At 36.4% G+C, this 18,686-nt stretch overlaps 1 protein-coding gene across 1 annotated transcript in view; it reads left to right on the top strand.

Moving 5' to 3' along the window:
- Positions 1–18,686, top strand: part of FRAS1 (Fraser extracellular matrix complex subunit 1) — a 502,816-nt gene that overhangs the window by 141,806 nt on the left and 342,324 nt on the right. Inside the window, exon 5 of the mRNA XM_074231550.1 lies at positions 6,199–6,291. Coding sequence (XP_074087651.1) covers positions 6,199–6,291 — 93 coding nt within the window. The remainder of the gene's footprint in view (positions 1–6,198; positions 6,292–18,686) is intronic.

Consider the following 18,686-nt stretch of genomic DNA (forward strand, 5'->3'; position numbering starts at 1 on the left):
TTAGCCCCTTCTTCCTCTCCTCTTCCTCTCTCTCTCTCTCTCTCTCTCTCTCTCTCTCTCTCTATATATATATATATATATATATATATATATATATATATATATATATATTCCTTCTAACTGCTCTTATAAATGAGAAAGTTCATATGAGTTAAGTTCTTCATAGTTAGTCCTTCTTGTCCACCCCCTCTCTTTGGTTCACCTGAGTCCTGTACTTGAAGATCAAACTTTCTGTTCAGCTTTTTGTTTCAATGGGAAAGTCTGAAAGTCCCCTGTTTCATTGAAAGTCCATCTTTTCCCCTGAAAGAGGGTGTTCAGTTTTGCTGGGTAGTTGATTCTTGATGTAAACCAAAATCTTTTGCCTTCTGGAATATCATATTCCAAACTGTACAAGCCTTTAATGTAGATGCTACCAGATCCTGTATAATCCTGACCATAGAGTCACGGTAGTTGAATTGTTTGTTTCTGGTAGCTTTTGGTATTTTCTCTTTGACTTGAGAGTTTTAGAATTTGGCTATAATATTCCTGGGAGTGTTTCTTTTGGGATTTGTTTCAGGAAGTGATCAGTGAATTCCCTCAATTTCTATTTTACCTTCTGCTTCTAAAATCTCAGGGCAATTTTGCTGTATTATTTCTTGAAAAATGAAGTCTAGACTCTTTTCCTGGTCGTGACTTTTAGGTAGCCCAATAATTTTAAAATTATCTCTTCTGGATCTGCTTTCAAAGTAGGTTGTTTTTCCGAGATATTTCGTATTTTCTTCTAATTTTTGGCTTTTTTGGGAAGAGTTTTATTTCTTCCTGATTTCTCACAAAGACATCAGCTTCCTGTAGTTCCATTCTGCATCTGAAGGAGTTATTTTCTTCAGAGAGCTTTTTAAATCTCTTTTTCCAGCTGGCCAGTTCTGTTTTATAAGGCATTCTTCTCCTCATTTGCCTTTTGTGTCGCTTTTTCCCATTTGTCTGAAACTAGTTTTTAACATATTATTTTCTTCAGTATTTTCTTCACCAAGCTACTGATTTGGTTTTCATAATTTATCTGCATTGCACTCATTTCCTCTCCCAATTTTTCTTCTACCTGCCTTAATTGCTTTTCAAAGTCTTTTTTGAGCTCATCCATAGCCTGAGACCATTTTATATTTCTCTTGGAGGTTTTGGATACAGAAGCTTCAATTTTGTCATCTTCTGAATCTTCCATTGGACCAAAGTAATTTTTTATGGTCAGATTCTTCTTTTTCTGTTGTTTGCTCATTTCCTTAGCAATGACTGATTTACTGCACTTCCAAGGCTTTGGGGGGGGGCGGGGTTTGGGACAACCCACAGGGATGTTAATTCCTCTAAGGTTTTATATGGGGTTCTTACTGCTCACTTGCCTATATGTTCAGGCCCTCCCCTCTGCCCTGGAACTGTGAGGATGGTCCCTGCTTGGTTATGGTAGTGTTGTGCAACCTGGATTTGAGTGTGGGCAAACAGTTGAGTCCTACCCCCCCCCTTACCATGTGGGCTGGGCTCTGGAGGTGTAGGCTGGTTTCCCCAATTTCTGCTGCAGGTTTTCACCATGGGTACTCTGAGGCTGGTGTTCACTCTACACTCACTCTGTTGCGGCAGAGTTCTCTCACCAACCTTTCAAGCTGTTTCTCGTGATCTTTTGGCTGTGCTGTGCTTCAGCTGCGACTTTTTCCAACCCCTGGTTTGGGTAAAAACAGACCTTTCCTGCGGAACTTCTGAGTTGTTTTGGACTATGACGTTGTATCACTGAGTCTTTCTTTGGGTTCCACCCCTCTAAATTTTGGCTAGAGTGGTAATTTGATGGCTTTTGGAGTTCAAGTTTCTAGGAATTCCTGCCTTCACATCTCCATCTTGGCTTTGCCCTAGGCAAATAAGTATTAAACAAAATGGCCATTTGGGGAAAGGGAGTTGAGAACCCTGAATGGTTCCCTTCTACAAAGAGGTGCTGCCCCTAGAATTGATACTTAGTAATCTCTTGGCCCTCATATCTTTATTCCTCCTATGCTGATTTTGCTGATAGTCCACATAACACTCAACAATTAGAACTTTGATTAAATACAGGTTATATCTCTCAAGTATAAATTATTTTATCAGATCTCTATTGGACTGAATATGAGCACTGACTTTGTAAAGACCTTTAGGTAGCATATTAGTTTGAGCAGTATTGATATTGTTTCACTTTTAGAATGAGTAGAAATATCACAATGGCTTTATTTTTTAGAAAATTTTCATTAAATCCAATTTCATGTAAATTTTTTGTTACCTCCACTCTCCTATATATCAGTATTGAGGGAATTTTTTTCCTAATAACCTTTTTCTTTTTTAAAGTAAAACCGTGTTAAACTTCTGATTTTGAATATCTGAAATGCCTTGTTTTAAAAAATGCTTTCCTTTCACAAATATTGTTCATTCCTATAGTGTAGTTTAAATTGCTTAATGATACTTTTAAAGAGATTTTCAGTTAATTCAATACTGTGAAAGGTTCTAGGTAAATATTGCTTCCATATTGAATACAATTTATGATGAGGAAAATTGAAAAATTAAATTCCAAAGTCAAGCAGATGTTATATTAAGTTTCTTCACTTGATAAAAGAAATAGTACCACTAAATGGAATCTTTGATAAGGATTGCTGGAGGACTCAAGACCTCTTTTGGAAGATGATTCAAAAACTGCAGTAGGGAGGAAGACTGGAGATGACCTGGGAGATGAGTCTAAGGCCTGTATTATCTCTGATGCAGCTGATCCAAGGACCAGAGACTTGGTTGTACCTTGAACTGAGATTTTCCTGGAAAGTTATATACAGTGAAGCAGGGAATCAGAATGAGGTTATGGACCTGGGATTGCCCCAAGTTACCAAAGTGTAAAGCTTTCATGACTACAGAGCAGTGAACACCGGATAGTACCAATTGCTTCTTGGTAACATGTGTGGGATTAGTGATAGTGTGGTGCAATATCTCATTTCACAGTTGACAGTTTATCAACATGAAAGTGTCTTTAAAAGATTGGCATCTCTTCGCATCCCCCCCTCACTTCTAGGCTAGTATCATTTCTTTCAGTCCTTTATCAGATCCCTGTGCAGTCATCTATAGACAATTGAGGTTGGCTCATTGAGACAAAAGAGGCTAGTTCAGATATGCTGTAGGCATGCAATCTAGAAGGAGTCATGTTCCCTCAACTATACCTACTATCTGCTTATAATCCACTTCTGAGAGTGGTATGTATGCTTTTATTCCTTCTTAATTATCTCTGTAGCTTTCGTATCATTGTTACCTTCAGGAACCACTTTAATCTTCCTGGTCCACTTGTGCTGGATTCATAGTTAGTGTTGCTAACTGGCTGTTGCAAGCCTAGGCATTCATCAGGGTATGCCAGGGGATTATTGTTGACCCATACTTTCAACCTCATACCATATACTTTCTGGTAATTTCTCAGTGTCTGATCATTTCGATATGAAGAATGTCAATGTATATATATGGGGTAATGAGTCTTGTTGGTGATCAGACCTCTCAGGTACATTCAACTGATTTCTGGCAACCATTATTTTCTTAGAATAAGACTCTTCTTAAGACATTTGTTTAGGAAAAATATAGGATATAGGGTTTGTTTGGATGTTTAAAGATTAACATAGGTGCATATGTGAGGCAAAGGGTCAAATCTTTTTCTCCATTTATCTCCAAAATGTTTTGTTTTGTTTCAGTTTTGTGGTTTTAAGACAACTTTGCATTTCTTGTCCTTTCAGTTTTTGTTCCTCTTTAGTCATACTTGAATTTGGGAGAAGCATAATTCCTGAGAAATTTTCAATAAACTACCAAATCCTAGAAAAATCCTTAAATCTTGAAGAATTCATGGCTAGTACCTGCACTTCCTTGAACATCTATGTTACCCGTTTGTGTCAGTGGCTCTATAAGAGGCACTGATCAGTTGAAAGCTTTAGACCACTGTTTCTTAGCAAATTCAATAGTTTCAGCAATGTTTTTTTATGTTTTCCCAGCATTTCCTCAGAGACACTGATGTCTTTAAGGTATGCCAACATTTATATGTAGTGCATGTCTAATTTCTTTCTGTAGGGTCATAGAAGCCTTGTGATAGATACCCCTTTGCCTTGGAACATCCTTTCAAACTACCAAAATTTTTCTGGGCAGATAGATCCAAGCAGATTTCTCTTTGTCTTACTCTGTCATAGTAATCTGCTGATAGTCTCTTTCTTGTCTTACTATCTTTTCAGGTAGAACTGGTGTGCTCCAGTTTTCATGGTTCACTATATTGTTGAGTTTCATCTATTGATTCTGTACCTGTTGAGCTGTTCCCTTTATTTCCTTAAGCTGATTGTGAGATAGATAGGGTTTCATTTCTGAGAGAGAACCTTCCTTTTTTTTTTTTGGTTTAATTTTTATTTATTTAAGACAATGTAGTTAAGTGACTTGTCCAAGGTCACATAGCTAGGTAATTATTAAGTGTATGAACTAGATTTGGACTCAGGTCCTCCTGACTCCAGGGTCAGTGCTCTATCCATTGCACCATCTAAATGCCTCTGAGAGAACCTTTTGTAAAATCTTTTCCATTAATTTATGTTTTTACCTTTTTCAGTTATTATAATTATAACTAATAGCAAACATTTATTTATTGTTTGCAATGTGTTAGGCACCATGCTAAATTCTTTATAATTATTATCATATTTGATCTTTCCAATAATACTGGAGGTAAGTGTGATTATCATCTGCATTTTACCAGTGAGGGTCCTGAGGGGGACAGAAGTAGCGTGATGTGCCTAGGGTTCCACAGCTAGGAAGAGTTTGAAACTAATTTTGAACTCAGATCTTTCTGAATGCAAGCTCACTGTATTGCCTATTGCCCCAACCCCTGATGCCTCAAATGTCATCTTTTGCTATAGCATCATTTGCAGATATATCAAAGTCACTCTTATCTGTTATTCCTTTACTATTTCCTTTATTTTAAGAGGAGCAATTCCTTTCTATAATAGTCTCAAAAGGTGTGTGTTCATCCAAAAAAAATGGAATGGTAATTCTCTTTTCTTTGCCAAATTCTGAAAACCCCATGTGTATCAAAACTTCAGAGCCAAAGAATATCTCAAAATCTTTGAAATATTTTGAATAAATGACTTCTGAATTTCTGTTCCTTAGGTTTCATGGATAGTCAAATGTAAGACCTTTGTTGCTTTGCATGAAACAATCCATCTTATCCCTTTCTGATACTTACCAGCCCTATGTTGTTTCATTGTTTGCCTGGTCCTGATCTCTATAAATTCTTCCGTGGGAGGGAGAAACCTTGTTGGTTAAGGTTGCGCTTCTTTTTGCTGTATGTACTATAACATCTAGTTCTTTTCCAGATCTCAGTTAATGATTCTCTATGCAACTCAGAAAACTGAATTCCTGCTTAATATTCTGGTCAGTAATCTCTTTCTATCATGGTGGACCCAACTTTGGCCCTTCTGTCTGAGGGCTTACTTCTACCTAATGGTATAACCACCTTTCTCTATAGCTTATCTTTAGAAAAGAAAAAAATGCAGTTAGCATCATTTAGAAGTGAAGATTTTCATTGTGATGGCAAAAATCTTTCCTTAATTTTTTTATAATGGTAAAATTGAAACTTGTCCCTCAACTGTTATCACTCACACAACCGATCTACCATTCTCTTCTTTTGAGGGAAAATGATAATTTTTAAATTTAAACATTGAATTTATTCTTCTGCTAATTGCTTTCTATTTTGGTCTTTTCCATGCAGACATGTAAGAAATTCCAGGTTTAGGCAGAGTTTTGTGACATCATTGGTTTTTCCCACTTCCTGTCTCACATTTTGGCTGGGTATATAAATGAGTATGAGGCAAACCATTTAATCTTAAAAGACAGATTTGTTTTTTTTGCCCTTGTTGTCCCCTAAGGAACAGAATGGATGCTAATAAATGATGATTGTAAGGGCAGGTTAATATGAAATGCGATAGACCAGCAATATTGTCCTTAGAGTTTATGTGTTTTTAAGGGAAGAACCTAATGAGGCAGTCAATTTTTTCTGTAAGGGTAACACCTCAGAAAGGAAAGACCCATTCCATTACTTGGTGAGAGTTCTTACATGATTGAGTGTATACTCCCTGACCTAAGGTTCAGTGAAGAAGTCTACCTCCTTATTTTTAAATTTAAAAAATTTAATGAACTGTTTTTTGAAAAAATACTTAGGGAGAAGTTCTTCGAGTAGCTGCCAACCAGTGCTGCCCTGAATGTGTTTTGAGAACCAAAGGATTATGCCATCATGAAGGGAAGACCCATGGGGTGAGTGTGTGTGTGTGTGTTTTTTAGTAATTGGGCTATTTTCTGATTTTCTGGCTCTGTATGACAATATAGATGTTCATGTGAAATTCATGAAGGTGCTATAATGTTGGTCTTGAAGAGATTTTACGTTCAGATTCCACTTCAGTTACTTATGAGCTAGGAGACCATGGTCAAATATGTGAACTTCATTGAACCTCACTTTTTTCCTCCATGGAATGGAGGGAAGAGTAATAATTGTGCTTTTCTCTGCAGATAGTCAGCTGAAAGCACTTTCCAAATCTTCAGGTATTATATAAATATGAATTATTATTATTATTATTATTATTATTATTATTATTATTATTAATAATATTATTAGTATTAGTATTAGTATGTTGATGAGGGTAGCTTTCTTCCTTGTCTGAATTACAGAGTACTAGTTAAGAAACTTCATTTCTGGGCTGTATTTTCAGGTTTCTTGAGATAAGTCTTTTAAAGAATTATACTGTTTTGTTTATTCTGTTGGCATTCTCTATAATTGCCTCCAAGATGAATTATCTTTGTTGCTAACAGGTGGTGGGGAACTATCAATGGGGAAGAGGTGGTGATGTTTGAGGTGACTTGGATGTTGTCCCAGGATTTTTTTATCGTTTATTCTTTCATAGACTGTTTGGACACAATTTTAGAAATGTAAAAAGTGAAAGAAGGGCTGTTCTAAAAGCTTACAATAAAAATCACACTTCAATGGTATGAATCCTTCCCTAGTAGTTATCTACTCCAAGGAAATCAGAATCAGAAGATCCTCACATAAACCAAAGTCTTCATATTAACACTTTTTATAATTGTCAAAACTAGAAAAATGTATGCCCACCAGATATGGAATGGCTAAACAAACTAGTCATGGGTGAAGTGAAATGTCATAGAACTATAAGATGTAATGAATATGAAAAATTCAGAGCCATAGTGGAAGACTTATGTGAACTAATAAAGAATTAATCAAACAGAACCAGGCTGACTCTAATGGTAAATGGGTTAAAAAGGCAAACCCAAAACTTTGTAGCTATCTCCAGTCTTGATACCCAAGCTTCAGCCATTATTCTTTCCCCTCAAACTTGGAACCATTTTAGACTCTGCTACATGAGCTTTTGACTTTATCTAAGAGATCCAGATTCAGGCCTCCACCTCACATTCTGACCATTATTGAGCCATGCCAGAACATGTGAGCATATTCTCACCCCACCTTTTCTCAACTCTTTTCCATATGTTGAGTTTACCAGTTGAATGAGTTTCTTGAGGACAAGAGACTCTCTTGCTTATTTGAATTTATATACTGACTGGAACATAGTAAACACTTAATAAAACTATTCTTTATCTAATGAAATAGAATAGTCCTCTCTCCTTCCCTTTGCAAAGTTGAGGGTCTTTGGGTAGAATTGTTGTTGTTCAGTGATTGGTCAGTTGTATCTGATTCTACCTGACCCCATGAAAATTGTCCTTGGAGTTTTCGTGACAAAGATATACTGGAGTGATCTATGTCTATATATCCATATCCACATCCACATCCACATCCACATCCACATCCACATCCACATCCACATCCACATCCACATCCACATCCACATCCATATCCATATCCATATCCATATCCATATCCATATCCATATCCATATCATATCCATATCCATATCCATATCTATCTAATCTATCTAATCTATCTCTCTATCTCTATCTCTATCTCTATCTCTATCTCTATATCTGTATCTATATCATCTATCTATATCTATATCTATATCTATATCTATATCTATATCTATACCTATATCTATATCTATACCTATACCTATATCTATACCTATACCTATACCTATACCTACCTATCCCTATCCCTATCCCTATCCCTATCCCTATCCCTATCCCTATCCCTATCCCTATCCATATCCATATCATATCCATATCCATATCCATATCCATATCCATTTCTATCTAATCTATCTCTCTATCTCTATCTCTATCTCTATCTCTATATCTGTATCTATATCATCTATCTAATCTATATCTATATCTATACCTATACCTATCCCTATCCCTATCCCTATCCCTATCCCTATCCCTATCCCTATCCCTATCCCTATCCCTATCCCTATCCCTATCCCTATCCCTATCCCTATCCCTATCCCTATCCCTATCCATATCCATACCCATACCCATACCCATACCCATACCCATATCTATATCTATATCTATATCTATATCTATATCTATATCTATATCTATATCATCTATACTTATATCTATGCCTATGCCTATACTTATACCTATACCTATAGCCATATATATGGCTATCTCCATATCTATAGCTACTTCCATATCTATAGCTATTTCCATATCTATATCTATATCTCCATATCTATATCTATATCTGTCTATATCTATGCATGTATCTTCATATCTATATATCTATATCTATCTATATTTAATCTTTATGTATATCTATCTACATACACACACACACCCTGTGTGAGTGTTTGTGTGTGAATATATGCACATAGCCATCCATCCCCCCCCATATCCTGGATTAATATATATTTGCATGAATATGTATACATCTAAACACACATATATGTTAATGTGTATGTATGTGTAAATATGTGTGTATATACATATATTGGAGTGATATATATGTGTGTGTGTGTGTGTGTGTGTGCATATATATGTACATGTATGTGTATATCTCCATATACTTGACAAAGACACTGGAATGGTCTATATTAGTGTCTATCTATATGTACCCATGTTTATATTGGAGTAGGGGAGACATACATTTATACTTGACAAAGATCGTGGAGTGCTAGATGCATTCCTTCTCCAGTGTAACCCCTTTTTAAAAATGAGATAACCACGGGTTCCATGACTTTCTCAGGTTTGCACAACTAGCAGATGTCTTGAGACTGAATTTGAACTTGTATTTTCCTGCTCCACTGCATATAGCACCACTCTTGATTTATGTTTGTTTGATTTTACCAATTTACCTTTTCTTCTCTTTTTTATTTTTTTGTTACGAGGAATGACTTTCTGGATATAGGAGCGGGAGGAATGTGTTAGGAAATAAAGGGGATGTAAAAATAAAACATACCAATACAAATTAGTAAAGAAAACAATGTGGATTCATCATTTTCTTACAAACTTGATCCTAGCTATATCTAAAATCAGAGATAATGGGGGAAGAATTGAAATTTATTAGGGCACAGAAAGACTGTTGTTTGAGTTAATGCCTTACTTTGTGATTATGATAAAGGTGAGGGCATAGACTACTTAGTTTTCTGTGTCTACCCCAAGCTACTCTTTAACCCGAGACTTAGCAGTTATATTATACATTTACCTAAGGGACTGAGTTGAAGCCTGGGTATTTGACTAGAGCTGCTGTTTTGTAATTGTTCCAGATACCAGTTTTCTATACCTATAAAGGGTGCTGCTAGAGGAGACCTCGATGGCACATTTTTTGCTGGGAATTTGGGAATACCATGATTTCGTGTATCTGATATAGCTTATAGTCTGTGTGTTACATGTAGGAGCACATAATTGCAATACCATAGCAGAACATGATGTGAATAGAATGGGAAAATAGCTCATGGGAAAATATTACAATTTTATGATGATTTGAATAAGGGTTCAGGTGTAATGAGTGTTTTGATGCATTCCTGCACCCCTTGGGATCTGCTTTTGGGAGATAGGAGAACTCACGTGTATTGATATTTTGTGTTGGCCTACCATGCAAAATGTGACTGGGTATAGTATTCTTTTCCCCCATTGACCATATTTCTGGAACCTTTTGGGCTTTTAACCCAATTTGACTGGGCGTCATAGTTTTGCATCTCTAGTCTTGCTCTTAGGCCAGTTCGGAGACTCTACTACCTGCACCTATAATGGAAAAGCCTAAATGAAATGACCAAGACCCTAGACCCATTTCTTGGAACCACATGGCCTCAATGGTGATAGTGGTGGTGAAATAACCAAATGATATAAATGAAGAAGTCCTTCACCCTTCATTGGAAATGCAGCCAAAAGTCCCAATGATGCTCAGTTAGATGATGGCACAATTCAAACGATTTCAGTTATTCAGCTAATGGAAAAAATAAAGCACACCAGACCATTGCAAAATGTCTTCTGGGTAAACTTTGATTACAGACCCTTCCCATAGGGACTACAGATACCGATGCTATATCTTTATGGAAGAAAAATTTCTTGGGGAGTTTTAATTTAACTTGTTCTGGAGAAGGATAACCAAAGTCTGTGTGAGGTACAAAGAAAGGATTAAGAAAACTTCTTTCCTGAGGGACAGAGTTAACTCTCTAGGGATAAGAGCCTCAGGAAAGTTGTCTGAGCCTGGATTTGAACTGATATTCCTGAGTCCAGCCCCAACTTTCTTCACTGTGTCCCATAGATTCCTCAGTCGATTGTCTGCTGGCTTGAGAGAAATAAGCTGTTGTTGGACTATCTTCATTGCAATAATGGGCAGTCTTAGATTGATATTTTCCTCTCCCTTTAAATTTCTTTTTCTGGGACTATTAGGAAATGCTGTCGTTTTTTTCTTCTTTGATTTGCTCTAGTTTCTGTTAAGTGGCTTAAGTACATGTCAGGATTTGGTTTATATCTCACCATGCCACTGCCAGAGCATATTTCTCCAGAATCTCTCCCTTTTTTAGCATATTCAAGAAGAGATACCAAAATAATTTTCTTCTCTTTCCAAACTTATCTACTTTTACTCCCTTTTGTTTCTATCTTGTAAAATGTTTATGGAGAGCATTCTATGAATAAAATATACCCTAGCATTTTAACTATATTCAAATGGTTACCTAAGGTGGCAGGCTTCCCCTAGCAGAGAGATTTTGAAGACTTGGGAAGTGGGTATGAAGTGAGTTGGAGTGGTTTCTGTTAACAGAATTGTGTTGCCATGTACATTCAAAGCAAAGATTTAAGGATAAAGGTGAGCTCAAGGGTAAAAACACCCCCTTTTGTTGCCCAATAGTGAGAGATCTCAGAATATACTATAAAAGAAATCATCAAAATAGTATGAAACCTGTTAAAAAATAGAGGTCAGTCTCAATAGAATGGAAAAGGTTTGTTAATCATCCAGAAGTAAATGAACCACATATCCTAGTCTTTAATAAGCTCAAATAATGGGATAAAGATTCACTAGTCCAAAAACACCTTCTGGGAAAAAATTTGAATGTAGTTTTGAAGAAATTAGGTTTAGAGTTTAGACAAACTCATCCACTCCATATTCAAAGATTATCTAAAATTGGCTATGTGACTTAAATATAAAATTTCAAATCATAAACAAACTGAAAGAGCTAGGAAGAAATTGCCTTCAAAACCTGTGGTTAGAACCAAAAAAAAAAGTAAGAGGATTATAGAAGATAAATGGACAATTTTAATATTATAAAATTTAAAAATTTTTGTATAAATAAAACTAGTACAGTTAAAAATGGAAGAGAAGCAATTATCTGAGGAAAATGTGAGATATCCAAGGGACTGATTCAATTTTATAAGAATAAGAGCCATTCCTGGAGAACTAAATGATCAAAAAATATGAGCAGATATGTCTTAAAGGAAGAGAGCCACACTATCATTAACCATATAAAAAATTCTCCAAATCACTAATAATTATAGAAGTGCTCATTAAAACAAATTTGATGTTCTATGCCATACCCTTCGTTTTGGTAAATTGACAAAAAAGGAAAATGGTAAATTTTGGAGGGGCTGTGGGAAAGCAGGTAAATTAATGTGTTTTTGTTAGAACTATGAATTGATTGATCCAACTTTTGTGGAAAGTAATTTGAAGTTATTTTCCCAAAATTATTAAACTGTGCATACCTTTTGACCAGCAATAACACCACAAGGGTTATTTCCAGAAGAAATTGTTTTTGTTTTGTGTGTGTGTGTGTATCTATGTTTATATATATATGTTATATAAATAAATATATCTATGCATATTTAAACATATTTATAACAGCTTTTTGGTAGCAAAAGAGCTAGAAATTAAAGGGTTGCATATTGATTGGGAATAAGTTATGGTAATTGTCAATTTGCTACAAGAAATGACAAAAGAAATGAGTTTAGACAAACCTTGTATGAACTGGTGGAAAGTGAAGTGAACAGAACCAAGTGAACAATTTATACAAAGACAACACTGCTACTGTTTGTAAAGACAAACAACTTTGAAAGATGTAAGATCTTTGGCCAATACAGGGGCTCACCATAATTCCAGAAAGCTGATGATGTGTCATACGACCTCCTAATAGAGAGGAAAGTCATACAGAATAAGATATACATTTTTGGCCATGGCCAATGTGGAAATTGATTTTGTTTTTATCATGCCTGTTTGTTTTAAGAGTTTTCTTTTTCTTTTAATTTAGGGATGGGAAAAATAAATTTTATTTTTTTTAGGTTTTTGGGGTTTTTGGCAAGGCAGTGGGGGTTAAGTGGCTTGCTCAAGGTCACATGGCTAAGTAATTATTAAATGTCTGAATCTGAATTTGAACTCAGATCCTCCTGACTCCAGGGCCAGTGCTCTATCCACTGTGGCACCTAGCCTCCCTGAAAAATAAATATTAAAAAAAAAGAAAATGCTTCATTGATCTATGTAAAATTTTGCCCAGCAGTTGCTTCCAGAATAGGCATTGTCAAGTCAAGACAAATTCTTCCTTGCACGAGCACCTTCTACAAGTCTGGGGGCCACTTGAACTACTTGACTGGCTCCAGGGCCACTTGAGATTCTCTGATGTTCTTGATTGGGAGGATTGTTTCATACCTGACTGACCCCCAGCTATCTCTCCAAATTAACTTTTGGACAGGTGCCCAATGTAAGATAGGGAGGAAATGGTGTACCACTGCCAAGCAGGTGATGGAGACAAGCCCCAGAGTGTTTGTTTAAAGAACCTTGGCAGTCTTTTTTCTGCTCCCTTTGCACACATATTCGTGTGGAAGGCAGGGCCACAAGGACCATTAATCCTCTTTTCCTCAGTGCTAATTTAATCCTAGCACCAGATAATATCACGTCTGGGAAGATAACTCTGAATGTTTTGCCCGAAAGAGGAAAATGACAGGTGATGAGAGCTTCATCTGCTGGAATATGGGAATTTGGGTGTGGTCTGTTCCCTCTGCCTGCCTGGGAGGTTAAAAGGCTACTGGATTTATGTGTGTGAGGAAAGAAATGAATGTGAATTCTGTAGGCCTTAGTATGCACCCAACATTCTTTGTTCCTCATTAGTATTCTTGATCTATAATTTAATAACTGTAGGGGGTTGTGCCAAGAAAAGTTATTTTTCCTAACACCAGTAAGCAAGACAAATACTTTTATCTTTTTTTTGAGTTGTGTGTTGAGAGCCAGTTCTGCTCATGTGCCCTGTATAGAGATGAACATTGTTTCATCACAGTTGTTTTTATCCAGTGAAAACTCCTTGGTTTGTTTGTTTGTTTGTTTCTTGGGGGAAGGGGAGTGTGAATGGATCCAAGATGGCACCAAAAATACCTTACATTCTTGTAATCATTGTTCTGTTATTTGCTAATTCTCCGTCCAACCTCTATCCAAATCTATCTCTGCTGTACTAACTTTTACAAAGAATGAAACCTTTTTTTCTTATGAAGTTCTTACGAAAATTTATTGGGAAACATTCCAAAATTAAAAATAACACTTTGCATTTGCAGTGCCCTTATATATGCACAGTATGGTATGTGTCTAAATCCGATGCTTAATAAATTGTTTTGGTTCTCAGAATACCACTGTGAGGAACTAGTGTGATCATCTAAAGTGCTAGAGCTAATACGGGTTGCAATAAGGTCATATTCATGGTTAATATCAGTGCTTGTAGGGGATCCAGGCTTAGTTCCCTTCTCTGTGCAGGTTCCCAAGCACCATCTTAGCTATAATTTTGACATTAAACAGTACTTTTCCTCTGTGGAATGCACTCGTTTTCCATAATTCCGAGACTCATCGTGTAGGGAGAACACTGTTTAGACTTATGTCTCTTGAGTTTTCTTGTGATTGACAGTTAATTGCCAACAATTTGCCATTGTAATTAATTTTTATGATCTCTTTGGATGAAAGTTGATATGAATTACAAATGGTTTACAAATGACTAATTCCTTCTTACAAAAAACCTTAGCCCTTACTTTAACAAAATGAAATACCAAGATACTTGGAAGCAGTAGTAATTAGTTCTAGAAAAAACACAACATAAGGCCAGACTTAATGTCCTAAAAACTAATATGATATTTATTGGCTTTGTGACCTTGAACAGGTCACTTCTTTAGCCTCTCTGTGCTCTAGGCACCTCTCTAAAGCTAAAAGTTGCAAAGAAGGCTCTATCTTACTTTGGAAAAAGGAATTTCATCACCCTAATATTCCCTTTATCGGTGTAATCAAAAGTCCACTTCCTAACCCTATCTTGGTGAACTTTGAAAATCTGAATATAGGGGCGGCTAGGTGGTGCAGTGGATAAAGCACCAGTCCTGGAGTCAGGAGTATCTGGGTTCAAATCCGGTCTCAGACACTTAATAATTACCTAGCCGTGTGGTCTTGGCAAGCCACTTAACCCCACTGCCTTGCAAAAAAAAAAAAAAACCTAAAAAAAAACTGAATATAGAAAAAGGAAGAGATAATGACATAGATCCCAAAGGCCTCCTTCTTCCCTATCCATTTATTGTTATTGCTTTTACCTTTTCTTTCCAGTTGTGTTGTATTTATCTCTTAAATGTTTTATTCTGTCCCATGACTCACCCCTTTAGAATGCAACTCTATGTAGGCAGGGCTTTTTGTTGTTGTTTGTTTCATCCTTATTCTGGTACCTTTCACAGTGTATTGTAGCTAGTAGCCTTTTAAAACAATGCTAAATGAATTTGAGTTAACTATTTCTTTTTTGCTGTTTTTTTTTTAGGGTTTTTTGAAAGTCAAATGAGCTTAAGTGGCTTGCCCAAGGCCACACGGCTAGGTAATTATTAAGTGTCTGAGACCGGATTTGAACCCAGGTACTCCTGACTCCAGGACTGGTGCTTTATCCACTGCACCACCTAGCTGCCCCTGAGTTAACCATTTCTAAGACAGTTTATTAGTGTAAATCAATTCCGATGAAGTCATAAAGGCATAGAAAAGACACAGAAGCCAAGAGATACTCAGTCTTCTTGCCAAGAGTAGAGATAGATGGTAGCCAGTGGCAACAGCCATTAAGAAAATAAATTCCTGTGTGAAATCTGACCTTTGTTCTTTCTTTAGATTGTTTTTTTTTGCAAGGCAAAAGGGGTTAAGTGGCTTGCCCAAGGTCACACGGCTAGGTAATTATTAAGTGTCTGAGACCAGATTTGAACCCAGGTACTCCTGACTCCAGGACTGGTGCTTTATCCACTGCGTCACAAAGCCACCCCAAATCTGACCTTCATTCTTAGAAGGCAGTTGAAATAGAATTGGCAGATAGGGGTTAATGATTGTGAATATCCAACTCTTACTGACTTCTTCCTGCCTTCCTAGTCCTCTTAAGCCTTACTCTCCTGCACAGACTTCAGTTGCCTTGTTGTTGATCATGGCAATCCATTTCCAGACTTGAAGCATTTTCTTGAGCTGTCTCACTCACTTAGAACTTTCTCCATCTCCTCCTCCTCCTCCTCCTCCTCCTCCTCCTCCTTCATTTTTCCCAAGTCTTAGCTAAAATCCCACCTTCTGCAAGTTTCCCCCTAGTTCTTAATCTCAATCTATCCTTTATGTATCTTGTGTACACACACACAGTTGTTTTCCTGGTGTCTATGCCATTAGACAGCGAGATCCTTGAAAATAGAGATTTTTCTTTTGTATTCCCTCATATTTAGCATAGTATCTGCCTCTTGATGAATGCTAGTTGCCTGTTTCACATTCTTCTGGCTATGATATGAAGTTGCATATTACAGAATACTATGGATTCATTGCCAATCCCCCATAAGATATAAAGGGACATAAGTGGGCTTCAGCATATTATTAATTAAGAATCAACTATATATTTGATTATAAAAGCTGTTATCAGTCATATGACTGGGAAAAGCCTTAAAGAGAGGGAAGATGGGAGGAAGGGGCAAGTAGGGTTATGGTTTATTCTTCTCCAGACCTCCCCAAAATTAGAAAAGCAGAGAAAGAACTTAGAAGGAATAACAGAGAAGCAAGGACAACTTTGAAACTTTGAAAATTATTAGGTCGAAAAAGGAAAAGAAAAGATTGTGTGTGGGGTTACTGGTAGACAGCCTCTATGTCCCATTGATATGTATAAGGTGTTTTATGACCTAGAAATTAGTCATTGGTCCTTGCCCATCCCAGTAATCCTTTTCTGATTGATTGGACATGCCACTATCCACTAATCATAGGGTACCCATGTTGATTTGCTGACATTATTGTAGATATATCCAGAAAACATTTTCTGATTGATGAATTTAATCACTTTTTACCAAATGATATCCTGATTACCTTTACAGCTGATTGTCTCAGATTTAAAGGTGGGGTTTTGTTGTAATGCATTAAAGCTGTTATTGCCAGCTGTTGATAAGGACCAAGTTATGTATGGGGTTGTCCTTGCTCTGTGCTATAGATCATTTTGTTATGTTGTTTTCAGAATTGGATTTATTTCAGAGCTATGGTTTGTTATTAGATTTTCAAAATATTCTTTAAAATCCAAAAATTTTATTTGTATCTGTATAGGACCAGAAAAATGTTATTCTCTGGGGAGTGTCTTTCATTAAAACTATCCATTATAAAATTTCTCTTTTAACCATTTTGCAAATTTTCAAAGTTTATTTATAGCAGAAATCATTTTGCTAAGAGAAAAACTACCACTGGGACCTATGTCTAGTCTTGCTGATTTATAATAAACATAATATAATAGACCTAAAAAGAAAAACAAGCTGTACATGATAGAGATTTGTAGTTTCATGTACAGTCTTGTTCTGTAACGTGTATAGAAAAGCTAATTTTGTTTTATATTGTCATAATAAAAAAAGAGAAATGAGAGAACCCATATATTAAAAAAAAAGGACAGGTAGTATTGCTTAAAAGAAAAATGTAATTCTGACATGATTAATATGGAAATATGATTAATATGATTTTAGATGTATAATCTATATCATATTGCTTCTTGTTTTGGGAAGGGAGGAGGGAGGGAGCAAAATTCAAAGCTCAAAATGTTTTTTAAGTTTTTTTTTTTTGCAAGTCAAATGGGGTTAAGTGGCTTGCCCAAGGCCACACAGCTAGGTAATTAATAAGTGTCTGAGACCAGATTTGAACCCAGGTACTCCTGACTCCAGGGCCGGTGCTTTATCCACTGTGCCACCTAGCCGCCCCTAAAAATTCAAAATCTTATATAAGTGAATGTTGAAAACTAACTTTATGTGTAATTGGAAAAAATATTATTCAGAGGGGGAAAAAATAAAAGTGCAAAAAAAAATCAAAAGAAAAAAGAAGGGTGTGATTCAGTCATTATGTTCCAGACACAGAATTTAGAGCTAGGAATAGAAATGTAAGCAGAAAGAAAGATGGCACTTGGTCTCTAATGGAGGAATAAGAATTCGGAAAAGGGTAATAGAATGGGGAATGGAAGAGGTAGAAAGAAGAGGAAAAGGAAAAGGGGGATCCCATGATTGGACATGGCAGAGAAAGACTAAAGAAACAGGAGGATAACCTACAGAGGAATGAAAACATGACTGGCCTGGGGTGTGTCTTATCAACTGGTGGCAGCCAATCAGAAAAAGAAGCCTCAGGGATGGAAGGGATTTTCCCATGATGGGGAAGATATTTATGTGGTGTGATAGAGAAAGTCCAGAGAGTCCGGAGTGCAGCTTAGAGAGTCTATTAAGAATCATGAGCACGCTCATGGAAAGCACTTAATTTGCTGACTTTGAATTGTGTTTGCTGAGTTGAAGGAAAAGATAACCAGAATTGAAAATTCTAACTATAATAATTATAATAAAAGTTAATATTTAAATCCATGAAAAAATAATGAAATTTAGTTGTCAGATGTTAATTTAATAAGTATTTATTAAAAAGGTTTTTAATGTTTTGGGTGCTCTGTAGCTTGGAGGGGAAGGAAAGATTCTACATCTTGGCATCATCTCTGCCCAGAAGATCTCAATTGAATAAAAGTGCTAGAACATGTCCAAAAATAAATAGAAATCTGAGTGGAAGAGAAGGCAACAGTGGCAGTGGTAGTTCTAAGAAAAAGCATTTGATGATCAATGTATCTTCCTCCCCATGTCAACTCTGTACATATGGGCCAAAATTAGTCATAGCAACCTCTAGGAGAAGCATAGTGAGTGATCCAGGATGTGACACATGGTGGCTGCCAGCTCGTGGTGGTAACAGGGAGGCAGTGAATGCCTAATGACCTGCCAAGTGTTTGTGGTAAAAC

The sequence above is a fragment of the Macrotis lagotis genome, chromosome 3 (assembly GCF_037893015.1).
Source record: "Macrotis lagotis isolate mMagLag1 chromosome 3, bilby.v1.9.chrom.fasta, whole genome shotgun sequence".
NCBI classification, from domain to species: Eukaryota; Metazoa; Chordata; class Mammalia; order Peramelemorphia; family Peramelidae; genus Macrotis; species Macrotis lagotis.